The sequence below is a fragment of the Paramisgurnus dabryanus genome, chromosome 10, assembly GCF_030506205.2.
Source record: "Paramisgurnus dabryanus chromosome 10, PD_genome_1.1, whole genome shotgun sequence".
Lineage (NCBI taxonomy): Eukaryota > Metazoa > Chordata > Actinopteri > Cypriniformes > Cobitidae > Paramisgurnus > Paramisgurnus dabryanus.
The window spans coordinates 19,498,554-19,516,326 of record NC_133346.1 but is presented as its reverse complement, the minus strand read 5'-3'; the positions used below and the strand labels follow the sequence as shown (position 1 = coordinate 19,516,326).

The 17,773-nt window shown below is 38.0% G+C and overlaps 1 protein-coding gene across 2 annotated transcripts in view; it reads left to right on the top strand.

The window, feature by feature from the left end:
• Positions 1 to 17,773, top strand: part of unc13bb (unc-13 homolog Bb (C. elegans)) — a 92,684-nt gene that overhangs the window by 23,318 nt on the left and 51,593 nt on the right. For both annotated transcript variants that reach the window (XM_065290437.2, XM_065290436.2), the window contains exons 3-8: positions 933 to 1,032; positions 4,613 to 4,730; positions 4,896 to 5,019; positions 7,938 to 8,011; positions 9,345 to 9,402; positions 10,226 to 10,439. In XM_065290437.2, coding sequence (XP_065146509.1) covers positions 933 to 1,032; positions 4,613 to 4,730; positions 4,896 to 5,019; positions 7,938 to 8,011; positions 9,345 to 9,402; positions 10,226 to 10,439 — 688 coding nt within the window. The remainder of the gene's footprint in view (positions 1 to 932; positions 1,033 to 4,612; positions 4,731 to 4,895; positions 5,020 to 7,937; positions 8,012 to 9,344; positions 9,403 to 10,225; positions 10,440 to 17,773) is intronic.

The following is a 17,773-nucleotide window of genomic DNA, read 5'->3' as shown; positions in this document are numbered from 1 at the left end:
GTCTTTATCTTCTACAGTAAGTTACTGGCAACCAGCTGCATAATTACAGCAATTTTTTACAGTGTAGGATGATTATATGTAAATCACAAAAATTACTTTAGCTGGGTTTTCACACACTGCAAAAATCACTTTCTTTCTTAGTATTTTTGCCTTTTTTTTAGTACAAATATCTAAAGATTTTTTAAAGATATTTCTTGGTGAGCAAAATAACCTAAGAAAATACGTCTATTTTTCAGACAAAAATATCAAATGTAAGTGAATTTGTGCTTTAAACAAGCAAAAAATTTGCACATTTTTCTTGAAATAAGTTGTTTAGAAAAAGGTTAAGATTATTTTTCTTACTCCATTGGTAGATTTTTTTTTCTTGTTTTGTGTACAAATTCACTTAAATTTTATATTTTTTGTCTAAACCACAAGTATTTTCATAGGTTATATAAAGATTTAGAAATCTTTCCGAAATTTGTACTTTAAACCAGAAAAAAAAGTTCACGTCACAAATAATAATCGGCTGAAAATTTAAACCATTACATTGGAAGTTATGGCCGTACCCCTTCGAAAGGTACACCCAAAGATTGTATATATGTACTTCAAATGTACATATTGGTCTTTCAAATATACATATTTATACCTAAATGGTACATATAAGGAACTTTTTAAATGTTACTGCCCCAGTGACAGCTTTTGTATCTTTACTTTTGACAGTGTGCAGAATAGAGACTCTGAGGGGTGGCCTCCAATGACTTTTGGTCCAGAAAAAAACATCTCTTCTTGAAATCTTAATTATTAGATATTTAATTCTTGTTCACATCACAAACAGTTTCTAACAACATACACAGCAAGGTTTAATTCGGTTAGGTGTTTGTTTGGAAATAAAGACTAAATATATTTTCTTAAACGCTCAAATTTTAAGATTGTTTTCCCTTCACTTTCAGATAAATTCAACGCCTATGTGACACTTAAAGTACAAAATGTGAAGAGCACGACCATCACAGTGCGGGGAGACCAGCCATGTTGGGAGCAGGACTTCATGTTGTAAGTTTTAGTTTTCTCTGAATCAGGTTTTTGTTTTACAACTCACTACTGTAGCACAACATCTCAGACAGCAGCACATTATCACTGTACTAGTATAATACTACATCTGTGAGGAGGTATCAGACCCCAGACTTCTCTCCACAGGTCATTCATCTCTACCAGATTTGGTAGATATTGCACCTGGCAACCACAAACCCTTTGCTTCTAAAGCTTTTGTTACCTATCCAGACATCAGCTTGGATAATCAGGCCATCAGTGTTTCGTGTCTTGACCCTGCTTAAAGCACAGCATTTAATATACAATAATAATTATTATTATTTTAAACGAAATATGTTAAATCAACATAGGTCATGGTACCACACACCTGTATGGCTCTTACCCAGAAAACACACCGAGTTTACAGTCTATGGTTATTCCAGGAAACAAAACTGCCACGGTGTAGCTCATTTGTCACTTCAAACAGATTCATATCTATTTAAATTCCCACCCTGACGTCACATTGCATCTATGTGCTCTGTATTTGTAGTTAGACGTGTGACATTGTTTACATACTGACTGAAAGGTGGTTGGCTACACTTACTGTCTCAATACAGCTTAAACCGGTAGAGCATTGTGATAGCAACGCAAAGGTTGTGGGTTCAATTCCCAGGGAACACACATACTGATAAAATATATACTTTGCATAAGGTGCTTTAAACAAATGCACCTCTCAAAAGCGTAAAAATAATTCAATAAAACGTGCATTTACATTTATGCATTTTGCCAGATGCTTTTATATTTAGTGACCTAGCTTCCCGGGGTTTGAATGCCTTTTCTTAGACTTTAAGGGCTCTGTTAATTCTCAGAAAAAAGGTATGTCCTAATATGTAAAATTTTTGTACAGATATGTGCCTTTGGGTACCAATTTGCACCTTTTAGCTACTCAAGTGTACTTTTTGAAAATGAAAACTTGTGTACCTTGTGCTGTATCAAAAAATGATTTGGGTATTAATGAATTTACTTGGGAAATTACCATATAGATTCTTATAGATTTTCTCAGCAAACTATTTAGGTATATGAATACATTCCTTAGTAAATAAATTGTGTATGTTTTCGCATTCGTATACCGGGCCAAATAATAATCATTAAACTTGAAACAACAGTTTTGTTCAGGGATCTTGATCCAGCCATTAATGACCTCACGTTTTCTTGCCTAATGGAACTTCTGAAAGCCAGATGTCCTTGTAATTGAACAGAGCCCTTAAATCAGTTTGAGCTTTTGTATGTCTTTGCTCTTACAGGAACATTTAAAAGCAGCATCCAGTTTAATAAAATCATGTTAATGTCCCATGGGACCGATTCGTGCCTCCAGAGAGCCATATAGACAGACACCAGGCAGATATTGATTCTGATATTGATTACGGATTATACATTAGCTGATACATTTGATAAAACTTAAAAGCTTCTAAAGTAAGTTGCTTGGAAGAGTTAGTTTGCACTGTACATGTGCAAAAATAATAGCTAGCAAATTGATGATGTGCATGGCAACAAATGATCAGACAGATGATTTATGCACTGATTTATGTCAGGAAAAAAAGTACGAAACTGTACCTTTTCTGTTGCTGGGAGTTACCCTAATGTTTCGTTTTCGTACCTTTAACAGCAGGGGTGCCAACCCTGCTCCTGGAGGGCTACCGTCCTGCAGACTTCAGTTCCAACCCATCTCCAACACACCTGTCTGTAATTATCAAGCAACAATGATCACCTTGATTTGTTGCTTCAGCTGTGTTTGATTTGGGTTGGAGCTAAAATCTGCAGGACGGTAGCCCTCAGGGAACAGGTTTGGGCACCTCTGTTTTACAGGTGTACTAAACATAATACAATGTTGTATCTTTTTGAGTACATAACTGTACCCTAAGGATCTATTGTGTACCGTTTAAAGGTACAGTCAACTGCTTTATACGCCTAACATTTGAGGGGTACACTATAGGTCCTTAGAGTACAATATTGTACACCAAAAGGTACACCATTTCAATGTTTTGCTTACCCATAAAGGTACAAAAATTAACATTTGAGGTTGCCATCTTAGTGACAAGTTTTTTACTTTTTTTCTGACAGGATGTTTTTTGAAACCATTCATGACGCGTGAGCAAAAAAAAAAAAAAATTTTATTGTGTTATAGAATGCGGTAGCTACATGTTAATATTAAAGGTGCAGTGTGTAAATTTTGGAAGGATCTCTCAGAAATGCAATATAAAATACATTTATTTTATTATATTTTCAGTGGTTTTTAAAGACCTTTCATAATGAACCGTTATTTTTTATTACCTTGGAAGAGACGTTTTTATCTTCATACACCAAGGGTCCCCTTACATGGAAGTCGCCATTTTGTGCTGCCATGTTTCTACAGAAGCCCTTAACAGACAAACTTTTTTTACGAAGTTGTCTCGGACGATGACATGTTTGTCTGGTGGCGGCTTCCGTAGCTTCTCTATGCGCTTCGGTGAACAGTGGACTGAAACGTTAGTTGCAATTCGTAACCTCACCACGAGATGCCGCTAAAATGTACACACTGCACCTTTATAAGACAATGTCAGCAGTAGCTCTCTTGTTGGCTTTGTGAAAAAATGCCTCTAGCTGTACTCGATTGATGTTATTATGAAGTCCTTTTGTTTTGGATTTGACACCAGCTTGTGTTCATTGTGGTTGAGTTTCATGTTCGTAAAACACGCATTGCTGTTTGACTTTCTCTACTAAAACATAATGAAGATTTATGACTCTTCATTAGGATTACATCTGTTTACATAGCTCCTCAATTATTGGTTTGATCAAAGGGCAAAGCTATTGTATTATTTACATTTGTCACTACACATCAGCTGTTTGGTACAGTATGTCTGTATATTTACCATGCACATGGCTCGTTTTGTTCCTTGAGTCTTTTAGCATACGTAGATGCCATCAATAAGTGTCTCTATAGCAACCTATCAATTAGTTATTGCTCAGCCAATTGTCGTTGGCATGTTCTAGAAAACGAACAAGTGTAACAAATAAACAAAATGAGCCATCCTCAATCATGCGCCCCTCTGAAAGCTGCCACACTTTGGAGACAATTGAAGACCTAAATGAATAATTAATGGATTTCCAAGCGCTCCTCTTTTGGTGCCGCGCTCCTGTGTGCTTTGGTCTTCTCTATTTATAACAAGAAGAGCGAGCAGATAAAAGCCACGCTTTGTCTCATTCATTCATTCAGGGGAAAAAAGCACATCCTGCTGGCAGATGTTGCGCAACCATTAGGAACGTGGTTATTCCTGAAAAAAATTCCAGATTTTTTACACCTTACACAATTGTGCTGATTATGCTTCAGTGTTTGAACGGGTCCTCAATGAAGTGTGTGTCGTCACTATTTGGCAAACATTATCAATACACAGTCATGTTTGAGGATTTATTGGTGATAGTTTGTGTACACTTAGACAAGATAACACAATATTTTCTCCTCTAAAAAAATCCGTTAAGCTCCCTATATATATATATATATATATATATATATATATATATATATTTAGCTGTTGAAGCACCTTTCTGCCTTCTGTTTTTTCTTTAGTGAGATCAGTCGACTGGACCTGGGCCTTATTGTAGAGGTATGGAACAAAGGTCTCATCTGGGACACCATGTTAGGAACAGCCTGGATCCCTCTTAAAAGTGTACGTCATTCAGAGGAGGTCAGTCCCGCAGAATCCAAGTTATAATACTTTTTTTTATTGCTATCACCTGTCCTGTTCAAATTCAATGTCATTTTTACTATAAAGCCATCCAAATGAATTCTGTTTTCTCTTTTTGCTTGTGCTGTTAAATGCAAAGAAGGGCTTTTCATCCTTTTTAAACAGGAGGGTCCTGGCGATTGGATATTCCTGGACTCTGAAGTTTTGATGAAGGCAGATGAGATATATGGGACCAAAAACCCTACGCCACATCGAGTCCTGCTGGACACTCGCTTTGAGCTGCCATTCGGTGAGATTGTTGGTGTTTAACTCTTTCACCGCCAGCATTTTTAAAAAAAAGTTGCCAGCCAGCGCCAGCGTTTTTCATGATTTTCACAAAAGTTTAATGTCTTCCAGAAAATGTTCTTCTTTAAATATATAAACATACAATATACAAAATTAAAGAACAGACCCTCTGCTTTCAAAAAAAAAAAACCGTTTCATCCTACCTTCAGTAGTTCTTTTGTAATCAGCTTTTGAATATGGGTAGGTTTCTGCAAAAACACCACATTTTGAGCAAAAAGCAGAGATAATTCCATTTTTGTGACGGACTTTTCATAGAGATCCCATTCAGAGCGATCTTTAAAACAGACACGGACATGCAGCCGCTTGCCATAGGGCAATACTTACGGGTTTAAAAAGTTGCGGAATATTGCGGAAATAATAATAATAGCGGTATTGCGGAAAAGACAGAAAAACTCGTCATTGGCGGGGAAGCGTTTTCTCTTGATTGACGAGATATCTCGTCAATGGCGGGGAAATAGTTAATATGCACTTTCATATCTTTGACAATTGACTAACATTTTGACAATCTGAAGCCCTTTGACTGACTATCCTTCATAAAATGCAAAAAAAAAAAAACTGTTTATACATACCTCACTCCCTTGCCAACAGTGACAGGAAACGCTTTCATAGATCAAATTCCCAGGAATGCAGTTTGAGACAATAATGTCACTATTGAGATATAGTGGACAGCATTGCAACGATTAATCGTGCAAATGCACGTTTTGTCAATGAATATATTTTAAAGAATTACTGGGAAATCCCGGCACATCCAAAAGCCAGAGGGCGCTCTCGTGCAGAAACTCCAATTTTGAATGATTTTGTTTAATGAGTGTTGCTTTTTTAAATGCACGTTATAAACGACGCGCATGAAACAGACTCGCCTTGCGATTCAGAATCGATTTCAGACAGGTCTTTTTAATGGGATACGTGATTTATTGTCACAGCCCTAGACACCATACAACTCGCTGAGAGCTCAAACTATGGTAATGCAGGACTGTCAGTAAGTGACTGTGGGCGGGGCTTTATCAGTGTGACGTCACATTGGTAAGAGAATCAATACAGCATGTCTAAAGGGCTCGTTATAGTATTGCGTAGGTCCTACAGCATAGCTGCGACGGCGGAGGTTATGCATCATTTTTCATTTATACTTTTGCAAACACACATGCAGACCACTATAAACTGACTATAAATTGGAATTAATAATTGGAATTAATAAGACTGTTTTGGCTTAATGGTGATTTAAAAAGAAGCAGTGGATGGATTTTTTTTCATTGTAGGGTGCTTGTGTTCACACACTACCAACACCCATCCAAATGTCTGATTTTTCAGTATCTATTGATTCGTGTAAATATCATCAAGGTTGAATGAGCCTTTCTTCAGATAGCTGCCTTGCTTTTTCTAATAAATAATTAATCCACCATTTTTTTTGTATCTGTTAGTAAAGAAAGTCATTGTGAGGAGTAATTTTAAAGGTTTTGATTTTCCTGACACAGAGTAAACCTATTACTGATGATGTTGGTGCAGTAATATTGAGTGTGAAAATAACTGTTACCTATAGAGGTTGGTGGAGAGCTAAATTTATAGTCATGGGTTAGCTCTACGCCATAGCTTATCCGTAGCCTGTGTGTAGCACTGCGTACCGCAAGTGCTGTGATTGGTCCACCAGAACCCCTCACATTAGGTAAAAAAACTGCGCCATAGGTATTTCCGTTTGCAACAGTGAACACAGATGGGCCAAGTTGAGGAGTGATTTACCCTAAACTTCAACAAAAGTCGCTGTTTATTTACTTATTATTGCAAATCATACACATCAAGTTGCTGTTTCTTCTTCGTTTGTGGGTTAACTTGCTAAGCTGCTTTTTCGTTGACGGTCGCGCTGATACTGTGGTTACACGCGTGGATACTGCCTTCCAGTGGTCAGCGCGCGTGTTTCCACGTCGAAGTGGACAATGACGCAAAAGTATAAATGAAAACCAACGCGGAACCTACGACGTTGCGGCTACTCCGTAGGACCTACACACAACTATAATGAGACCATAAGACCGATGTGTTAGAGAGAGATAAAAATGTATCACTTTGATTTGTTCTCTGTAAGACTTCGTAAAAGGTAGAAATAAATAAATAGATGTGTGCCAGCTGTGGCGTTTGTGTGCAAGTCTCTGGCATATATTGAGTGTAAACACGGTAATCTTTGTGCCAATAAAAGGTCGAACCTTCTTGCGTATCATGTTTGGCCTGGTGACCTGCCATTGATCCCATTCATGAGCCTGACTGTTTCATCCGAGCACTTTGAAGCTCCTCTACTTGCGTTCAGCTCTCCAACGTCACGTTTGCCTTCAAAGGATCCTATGTGTTATGAGACTTAACAAATGCAACTTAGATGGCCGCTGTCTACAATCATAAAACCTCAAAGCGAGTAATTGTGAACACTGGTTTTATCTGGTCTCCTAGCCTGGTTTTAGCTGGTTAAACTGGTGTAGCAGGCTGGTTTTAGAGGGGTTTTGGTCACTTTAGCCAAGTCAACGCTTATTAATGCTTGGATGTAACAAACATGGTTTGTTTGCAAAGCAATTTTTCTGTCTTCAAGTTATGCGGCAGTTACAGTGTAAAAGTGAAAAAATTAGAAAAAACTTAAAATATTTCAACTTAAAATTTCACTAGTTTCACTTTGTGTGAACAATTTAAGTGGGTTTTTTTTATTTCACTTTTTACAGTGTACATGCTTTTGAAATGGTATGTAATAATACTGTATCTTAAGATCCTTTAGCCAGTTAGCTCATTGTATATTTACAGGGGTCTAAAAACATTAAACTCCAGGCAAACTCTTTGCTTATGCAAATTTTGTGATTAATTATCTTACACCTCACATATTCTCTTCTGCAGACATCCCAGAGGATGAGGCGCGATACTGGACTGGTAAACTGGAACGCATCAATTCTATGAGCATGCACAATGAGGTACGGCAGATAAACAATTGCATGCTTTCAATATTGAATAATGAAATTGTGACCGCTCTCGAGTCTTGTTACCTAGATGTCACTTTTAAATACTAAGAATGGGAAAAGTACACAACACTAATATATTAGCAAGTTTTGTTCAAGACTAAAATGCGAATGTTTAAAACAAGGTGTGGCCATATTATTTGCTGTGCCCTTTTAAATAGAAATATGAAAAGAGATTGGTAAGTAATACAGCAATTGTATTCTTTATTTGTATAGCTGAATCCAGAAACAGCAATACTTAAATATTTACTATAATTTACAGTTTAAAAATGCAAATAAAGTAAAAAAAACAATACTGATACTAACTATACTGACTGATTTTATTTTATGATAATATAACTTTTTTTTTAATTTTCCTTCTGGTTTTTTAATAGTGTCACAGCAGCTCTGCTATGAAAAACAGTTTAATCTAGCAAAAAATGTCTTACAATAATATCTTTAAAAATAACGATTAAATGCACGTCCAAAATGGACTTTTTGCTCCTAGTCATAAATATTGTATCTCTTAGATGAAACATTATTGTATATATATTTTTGTATTATATATACTATATTGTTTATGTTTTAGTTTTGGTGCTATGTGACGTTCTGGCATTACATAATAATAAAAGATTAAAATAACTTCTGCCAACTTAAAAAGATATTCAGCAGATTAATCAGCTTGTATTAGTAAAAGTTAGGACTATAATTTAAAAAACACGTTTTAAACCACAGTGTTGCAGTTTCTAAATAACACCAGAACCAGCAAAATGTTTTATTTAATGCATTTGGTGCTTGCTGATTGATAGTTTTGTACCCTTCTTTTAGGTGAATGGTTTGCTGTGGATGTGCATGTACTTTTATTTATTTAAATTTGCACATTTGAAAGTATTGAGCAAAACCTTTTGGTAACTAACAAACACATCTTACTCAAACTATGAGTAAAGTACGTTACTTTTGCCCTGATGAAGGCCTAGATGTAGGCCGAAACATGTCAGTGGTATTTTTAAGTTCCATTATGAACTAGCACCTTTATTAAAGCGGTTTTATAATTAAGAAGAGTGCCTTGGTTTCCTTTTGTTATTTTTGATATTTTGCTTATTTGCCAAAGAGCACCTTCGATTTATATATATTTTTTGACATTCTGTATACTGTTTTGAACGCCGTAGCCCTCCAGCCCCTTCTTTGTGGGTGATTGTTTTTATGAGTAAAGTACATTGTAATAATAATCCCACAAATGATTCAATTATGTGCTGTACACATTGGTATGGATATTTACACACACTATTGTGTTTTCTCCTTTGGTTAGTTTCCCTTACAGGATGAAGTAGCGGGACGATCATTGCCATGTGCTGCATCTCAGTGCTGTAAGTAACACTCCTCTTACACTAGATGGAGACACGGCATCATGAAGGACACCTCACTGCTTTCTCCACTTCTCTATTTTTCTCTTCTTGTCACCTTTGCACAGTGGATACTCTATGTTCACACGTATTTTTACTGTACACTCACCAGGCAACTATTTCGGATGGGCTGACAGTCAGAGTATGTAATTTGCATTCAGCATTTATGAAATAACCATGTGCTCTAGATCTTTCCCCGGAAGCCCCATGGACCCCTCAGATTTGTTTCTGTGCTTGTTCAGCATTATATGATCCCCTAAGTATTTAGATGTTCATGCACAAATGCAAAAGTACAGATGCATACATTAGTAAATTGAACTATTTCCTTTAAACTATTGTTTGCATATACCGTTTCTGGATTTTACATTTGCCTGCAACTTGGATTTATTTTCAAACTTTCATTGAGCATTGCCCCACTTTTCTTGTTGATAGTAAATTTGCATGAATACTTTTGTGGTTTGTTTATTGTAAACGCATGAACATATTCCCAACTTATTTCCTTGAGTCTTTACCCTGTTTTGTTAGTCGTGTACAATATGGGTATTTTGAACGTCCAACATTTATTTCCTTTACTTTTTTGTATTATGTGGCTAGTTACAGACAGAAACATCTGGCTTTGACTGGATGATAAAACATTATTGTCTTATTATTTTATATTTAAGAGATATAATCTATTTGAATTTGAAAAGTGTAAATAGTATTGATTTAAATCTAAATCATATTTATGTTAATTTATGTGCTTTTTATGTACGTATATTTACTCTGAGCTGTCTGTTTCTCTATATAGCTTTGGATGACTTGGACAGTGCCATGGACGATAGGGACAGTGACTATCGAAGTGAAACGAGCAGCAGTTTACCTCCTCGGTACCACACCACAGCCCAGCCCAACTCCTCGCTTCACCAGTATCCCATGGGACCACGCTGCCAGCAAAACTTGGACTCCTGCGCAGACTCTGTTCATAGCTTTGAAATTGACTATAGGGACCACCATGCAAGCAGGTACACTTTGTTCTTATAAGTATGGATATTTAAATATACTAGTTAACAGGGCCATTGCCAGTCATGAATTTAAAGCAACACTATGTAGTTCTTTTACCTTTAAATAATGTCTCTAAAATTATTTCAGTGATAGAACAACTTTTAACTGGACAAATTGTACTGTTGCTGCAACCTGAGCAGCCTCCTAGCTGCTACAAGCACACTTTGAAAGTGGCGGTGGAGGGTAGGAAACACAGCCACGCCCCTCCCCCTGCCTGCAGAAGAGTGTCTGATACCAGGCACTGTTGCGCTTTTCAACCACATGGGGGGCTGTAAGTCATTTTTACATGGAAACTACATAGTGTTGCTTTAATAAAAAAGTCTTTGTATGGCCTACTCATCGGGCCTAAAAAATGCAGGCCCCCAAAAATGTTGTCCCACACACTGAATTTGAATGATAAAAAAAAAAGGTAAAAAAAGGGTAAAAAAAGCACAATTAAAAGTGTTGTGAGGTTAACCTCTAACTGCCGCACATTAAATAACAAACAATGCTGCTTAATTTTATCAGTCCCATTGAGTGAACCCAATATGTTTGAATAAGTATAATTTTATTTGATAAGTATATTTAACACACTTGTCTTATACTATTTACTTACTTGGTTTTAATTTTTATCCGGCAAAAAAAGCCTATTGGGTGTGATTTTTATCCTGGTGCAGGTGCTAAATTTCATTCTGTTGCTTCACTGTGTTACTATTTTTATGTTCTTGCTGTTGTCTGCTTTTATCTCTTATGTTGAAATGCATTTTCTCTTTTTTCTTCCCCTTCTGTTTTTATTTTCTTCCATCATTTTCTTTACCTTTGCTAGAACTTCTAATCAAAGGGGTAGGGTTAGGATTGTCCCAGTAGATTCAGGCATGGGTGTGGAGGACTGGGAACTCAAATACAAACTAAAGGGTAACAGTGCCCTGGATGAGTTTCTTGATAGGGAGGAACAGACATGGGTTGATGAGGAGGTGAGGCAAAATGATATCATTGGTTTTACAAAGACTTACAATAACCAGCTGTCAACAACCAAAAACAAAAATGCTTGCCTGAGTGCTGCTTACCCAGAAGGCTATGCCACTATTGACCGAAGGCGGAAGAAAAGAATCCTGGACCCAGGAGGGCCTGAGGTTGCTGGGCCTTTTCTTTCTGATCTTGCCCTTCTCCATCGGAAACGATGTGATCTTGTCTCACGCCAGGTGAAAGAAATGGAGGAGGCAGATGAAAACATGATACCATGCCTGATGCCATACAAAAATGGCTTTCTCTACAAAAGTAGAACGTGGGCCAAAAACAAGCTTGAACACTCACCAGAGAATTTTGTTGCTTATCAAGATGAGACAGACAGACAAAGGGAGGATGTAGGCTTTGATTCTGAGGGTTCAGATGAGCTGCAATACTCCTTTGGATCTGAGGAGGAGTTAGAGGAAATGTCCTCCTTAGCTAAAGCACTCAGGGCTGAGGAAAGAAAGAATTATGGACAGAATTGTGGATATTTCTCAACTTATGGCAGCTCAGCTGAGAGACCTGGTTACCGTGATAAGAAAAGTGGAAAGTGTAAGATTGGGGGATGGGCTCCAGAGGTTATGTTGTCTCCTGTAGAGGAGCCAAGTGATGAATATGTTGATCCTATGGATGAGCTTCAGTGTTTGGTTGAAACTGTATCAGAATATCTAGCTGAAAAAGAAGAGGAGATCAGTAGATACGGATCCTTGCCCAAGTCTAACAAATCAAGGTTGCCTTCCCAGGATAGTGCAAGAGCAGAATCTGTTGGAGATGAGCAAGGTATCCCCCCTAAGGAAAGTAAAGAAAACCCCATAGATCCCAAAGAAAGAAATACTGGTGGTGCTTCTGATCATGGAGGGGCAGGGGTAAAGAATCCCATGAGTTCACTATTTAGCTCTTTTACTGATAAAGTTGTTTCTAATTCGAAACATGTGGGAAGTTCCAAGTCTGTTGAACAGTCAGAGACACCAGTTGGCGTTCCTCTTAGTTCTGGTATATCAAAATTGCTTTCCTTCATGCCAAAGTCCCCAAGCCTCACACCAATAGCTGTGGTTTCCCCTACTCAGGAGGCTCAATCAAATAGAAGGTTTTCAATATCATCTCTCTTGCCTTTTCAGTCATTGGATGCCAAGTCACAGGAAGTAAATGAACCAGCTGAACCAATCAGAAATGAGCCAAACAAAAGCAGTGGTGTCACAAATCGCAATGAAACTGTGTCCTCTGTTAATTCTTTATTGGGTAAGGAGAACCCTCTGAGTTGCAAAGTCAAACATTATTCTGAAAATGTCAGTCAAGATCCGAGGGATACTAAGACAAAGCAGAAGCAGCCAAATGTTCAGTCTAGAGTTATGAATGATGGTTTACAATGCAAGACTGTTACAAATTCCTCTTTTGAGAAGACATGCATTACATCTCCAACACAGAAAACACCTGAAGATGCAGGATTTTTTAGTCCTTTTAAGGCATCTCTCAGTTCATTAATCTCAAATGGATCTCCACTGCCTCCACAGACTCAAACACAAACAGTTTATCCTGTTTTCAGATCACCAGAGGACACAATCAGGTTAGAGTCACAATCTGATAAATCCTTGCTTGGAGACAAAATAAAACAATCTTTCCACTCTTCTGACCATGCATTTGTCAATCAACCCCAAAAGGCAGAAGGAGGACTGTTTTCTGGATTGTTTAAGTTTAGATCTGGTGAAGATGCCAAATCATCCAAAAGTACATCACAGCAGTCAACCAACAGTCAGCCGAATCAAACTCTGCCTGCGACAAATAAAGTTACCAGTGTAATTTCTTCTTCAGTGCCTGACAAAGTCAACACCACAATCACAAAATCAACACCACAGGACTTTAAAGAACCCCACGAGACAATGACTAAGGATAATGCAGAAACAAGCTGGTTTTCTAGTCTTTTCAAGATTACTCCAACTGACCTGCAGCCTGGTACTCCAGCAACCCAGGGTCCTAATATTCAAAGCTCTTCACTTCCTCAAAGGTCAAATCAGGGTGAAACAAGACTGCAGCAACAAAATCCAGTTTCTTCCAGGGAACATATGCTATTAAGGGACCAAAATCAAGGTTCCAAAGAACAAAAAGCATCTCTACATGAACGCCAGGGTCAGTCAACTATCTTTGAGAATAAGTCAGGTTCCCAATCAGCTCCTAACCAACCACATCAAGGGGGTTTACTCTCAGGTTTCATGACATTTGCATCCATTGGTGATGTGGCAACAAGTACTCAACCTAATCAGCCACAACAAAGGAGCAAATCTACCCCGAGAATAAATCAACAACAAATTTTTCAACAAAATCAACATGATTTCCAACAAAATATATCCAATACCCTTCTCACAGGGTCCTCCAGAGATGCTAAGTCCACTTGTAGACCACTTGAAAATAGTCGCAATGACTTCTCTCAGAACCGGTCAACAATGGCAGATGCACCACCTCAGCAGAAAGGGATTTTGTCTGGCCTTTTCAGATTTGCCTCTACTGACAATGTCTCAAATACTCACACAAAGATGCCAGAGCAGCAGCAGGTATCATCAAGTGAACACTCTGGTCAACTCCTTGCTCAGCAGAATGCTAAGGGACAGAGTTGTGAAATTCCTCAACAGTTCAAAAACCAGCAATTGGATCAACATCAGAAAGGCAAATTAGATGCCCCTAGACAAATTGAAAGTGTATCCCACCAAGTACCCTCTCAAAAAGAAGGCCTTCTTTCTGGTATCTTCAAGTTTAACTCTTCAGATAATGTTTCTCAAGCAACACAACCAAAACATACATCAAACAATCATACTGCTCCATCCCAGCCAAATGAAAATGTTACAAGACAAAGCTATTCTTATCAAGATAATTCATTTAAACAAAAATCCCAGTCAGGCGGTCTAATCTCTGCCTTTCTTAAAGTGTCCTCTGTTGAGACACAGAAACTAACTACACAATCGTTCTCTCAGGAACACAAATCAACTGTTACAAAACAAGTTTCCCATCAGGCAAGACAAGATACATCCTGTCAGTCAGGTATTTTGTCCGGTCTCTTCAGTAAACACGCATCTGAAGATTTACCACCAATGAGGCAAAATTCTACTGAACTGAAACAGCAGCACCAAACAGTACCGAAAAAGCTTTCCACTCAGCAAGGACAATCAAACAGGCGACTACCTGAGCTACCTTCTCACAGCCATGCTGAAATGCAAAACCAAAAGCCCTTTACCCCCCAAGGCTTTTTAACTGAAACATGTAGTCAGAAAACAACAGAAACTTCTTCTGCCAAACCAGGGAATATGGTTGTGGAAAGATCACATCTAATAGCCGACACTATAATCTCACCAGTTTTAACAGCTAACATTAATAACAAGCTTAACAGCTATGACACAGAAAGCCTTGATTTAAGGACACCAGCAAGTTATGCAAGGTCACAACAAAATTGTACTTCATCAAACAGCACTGGTCATTTACTTAATTTATGTAACTCACAAAAACTTTTGTTGTCAAGTCGTATAAGAAACACTTCATGTAGTACAGAAAACTTTTCTAGCTTTCCTGTTGGTTTCTCCTCTCAAACAATAAGGTCACAGAATTATTTAAGGCAGAGTCATCCTTCTTTAAATAATATATCTAGAGAGTATGGTCAACAGCAAGACTTATCATCATATGCAAATTATGGACTCATGAATGATGACAACTCATGGATTCAAGGATCTATTTTGCTGCAACAGCTAAATGATCAGTCACTGGGTTACTATTTAGATGGACATGGCAATGTACCAGGAGATGAATTTCAAAACTCTTCTCAGTGTTTGAACAATATAAACATGGATGTTAATCGGCAGTATTGTTTTAACCAGCTACGGCACACTAACATAGGAGAGTGCAATAATCTACCAGACAATGCCAATGATTTTCCTAATAATTTAAGGAGACAGAGAGTTTGGAATAGCTATAACAGTATGGACGTGATTAGTACCCAGGAGTCTGAAGGTGTATTGAATTTGAGCATGAATGGTAATGCTAAGTTAAGCAAGTGGCACTCATTAGGTTCAGGGAGTTATAGCAGTCTAAATAATATGGCATATTATGAGGGCTATAATGAGGTAGCTCCTTTACACCTGTCTAACTCGACTAATGGACAACATGCATATCAAGGTATATCAGACATATTTAGTCAACCAGGAAGTAATGAAAGCTATATTAATGTACCTTCAAATGGCAATGGTTGGAACCACTTTTCGACAAGCAACATTGATGAAGAGGAGTATATGTATTTTGAGGAATCAGAGTGGTATCAGCAATGGCTTTCACTTTTGGAGCAAGGGATGTGGTGGCCTGCAGATGATGGGGATTGCGGATATTTTGTCTACACTGATTATGAGTATATTTATGCTTTACTGACAGATGAGTCTGGTCAATATGTGTATGCATGTGCTCCAGAACAAGAGTGGGAAAATACAGGAGATTTCTATCCTACTGCTTGGTTGTATAATGAGATGGTTAAAGTTTGTGGTTTCAAGATTCCTCTCTACAATGAAGATGAGCTCCTCTGGTTTCCAGGGCAAGACCAAAGTGAAGCTGAACTTCTAACTGCACCACTTGACTTGTCTGCAGTCTACAGAGAAGGTAATCAAATCATGAATTTGAATTTGGAGAGTTTCTGCCAGAAGTTTGAGGACTCTATTGTCAATCAAAGACAGCAGGCCCTTGACTTTTCCTCTTATCGGTTCAACAAAGTTAAGATGGATGCAAGACAACATTTTCAGAATGACTGTCCCTTCTGGGATCCTTCTCAGGAAGCTGTTGATCTATCATGTAATGGTGCTAACCACAATACTAAAAATATCAATAGCAAAGGAGTAAAAGAGCTGTTGTCTCAGAAGGTGTCTATTTCATTTGGTGCAACTCCTACCACTAATTCTGGTGAATACATCTGCTACCAGCCTCAACAGAGACGCCGTTCATCTACTGGAGTGCAAGTAAAGCACATAGATGAAATTTCAGAAGAAGAGTGGCGTAAGAGAGTACAAACTGGAGAGGAGCAGCCAAATCGATCCATTAAGAAAATCTCTTCCTTCTTATCTTCTATTGTTGGCAAAAATCCTGAAACCAAAAACACAGCTAGCTCAAGGACAACTTTTGCTAAAGATGCCACTTACACAGAACAGTATCTAAGCAAGCTTATTGAAACGCACAATGTTGATCAGCAAGGCAAAGATATTGTCACAACAGGACTACAAAGCCTCAAATCAAAAATTTTAAAGGATGACTCATCTTTTGCAGCAGTTAAATCTGAGATTACAAGAGTTTCAACAACATCTGGAGTTTTGCTAACATCTCAACAAATACCAGTTTCCACAACTTTTCAGGGTACATCGCCCTTATCCCAGAAACCTAAACTAGCTAGACAAGCCACATTGTCAAGAGAATCTTCTGTTCCTTCAACATACCTGGTTTCTACCACTTCAACTTCAAGCAACTCCTTAAGTGTAACTTCCAAACCTGCTTCTTCAGATGTATCTCACCCAGTGAATGCACATGGTCCAAAATCATCTGAGCAATCAGGAGGTTTTTTAAACTTTTTCAAGACATCAGTGGGAATAGAGGGGCTCAAATCAGAGCCTTCTGTATCATCCCAGCCAGTAACTAGACAATCAGACAAAGATGGATCTATTCCTGTTGGCATAAACACAAACCAAGAAAAAGCAGGAATGTCAAGGATTTTTGGGTCAATAGGCGAGTTCTTTAACAAAGAAAGTCCTCCTCACACAAAATCACAGACAGATCTACAGCAGTCTTCCTCACAGATGTTACCAGCCTCTATGAAAAATGAAGAAAACAAAGACTGCCAACAAATGAAAATAGTGCGTGAAGGAATTCAGAAACAACAAACAATAAATACATGCAGTGAGTCAGATTTGCCTGTGTCGCAGTCATTTCAAGTAAAGAGCATCTCTGCATCTCACACATTTTCTACTGATGCAAACAGGGGACCAACACCAGAGAGATCTCAAACTATGCCACCAACTGGAAAAATGAGACCAGAAGCATCTTCCAAACAATCCAGCGGGCTGCTTGGATTATCTGTTGGGGATATTTTCTCTGGGACCCCATCATCTAAAGAGGAGCCTTCAGGCAAAGGGCTGCTGTCCATATTGACTAGTTCCGGTCAACAACAAGCTCAGTCTCAAACTGGGTCTGCTGCTTCTCAAGAGACACTAGGTAAAAATATCCTGACTTTTTTTGGTGGTTCCAGTATGCAACATACTTCACCACAATCTGGGTATACAAGTCAGTGTAACATACC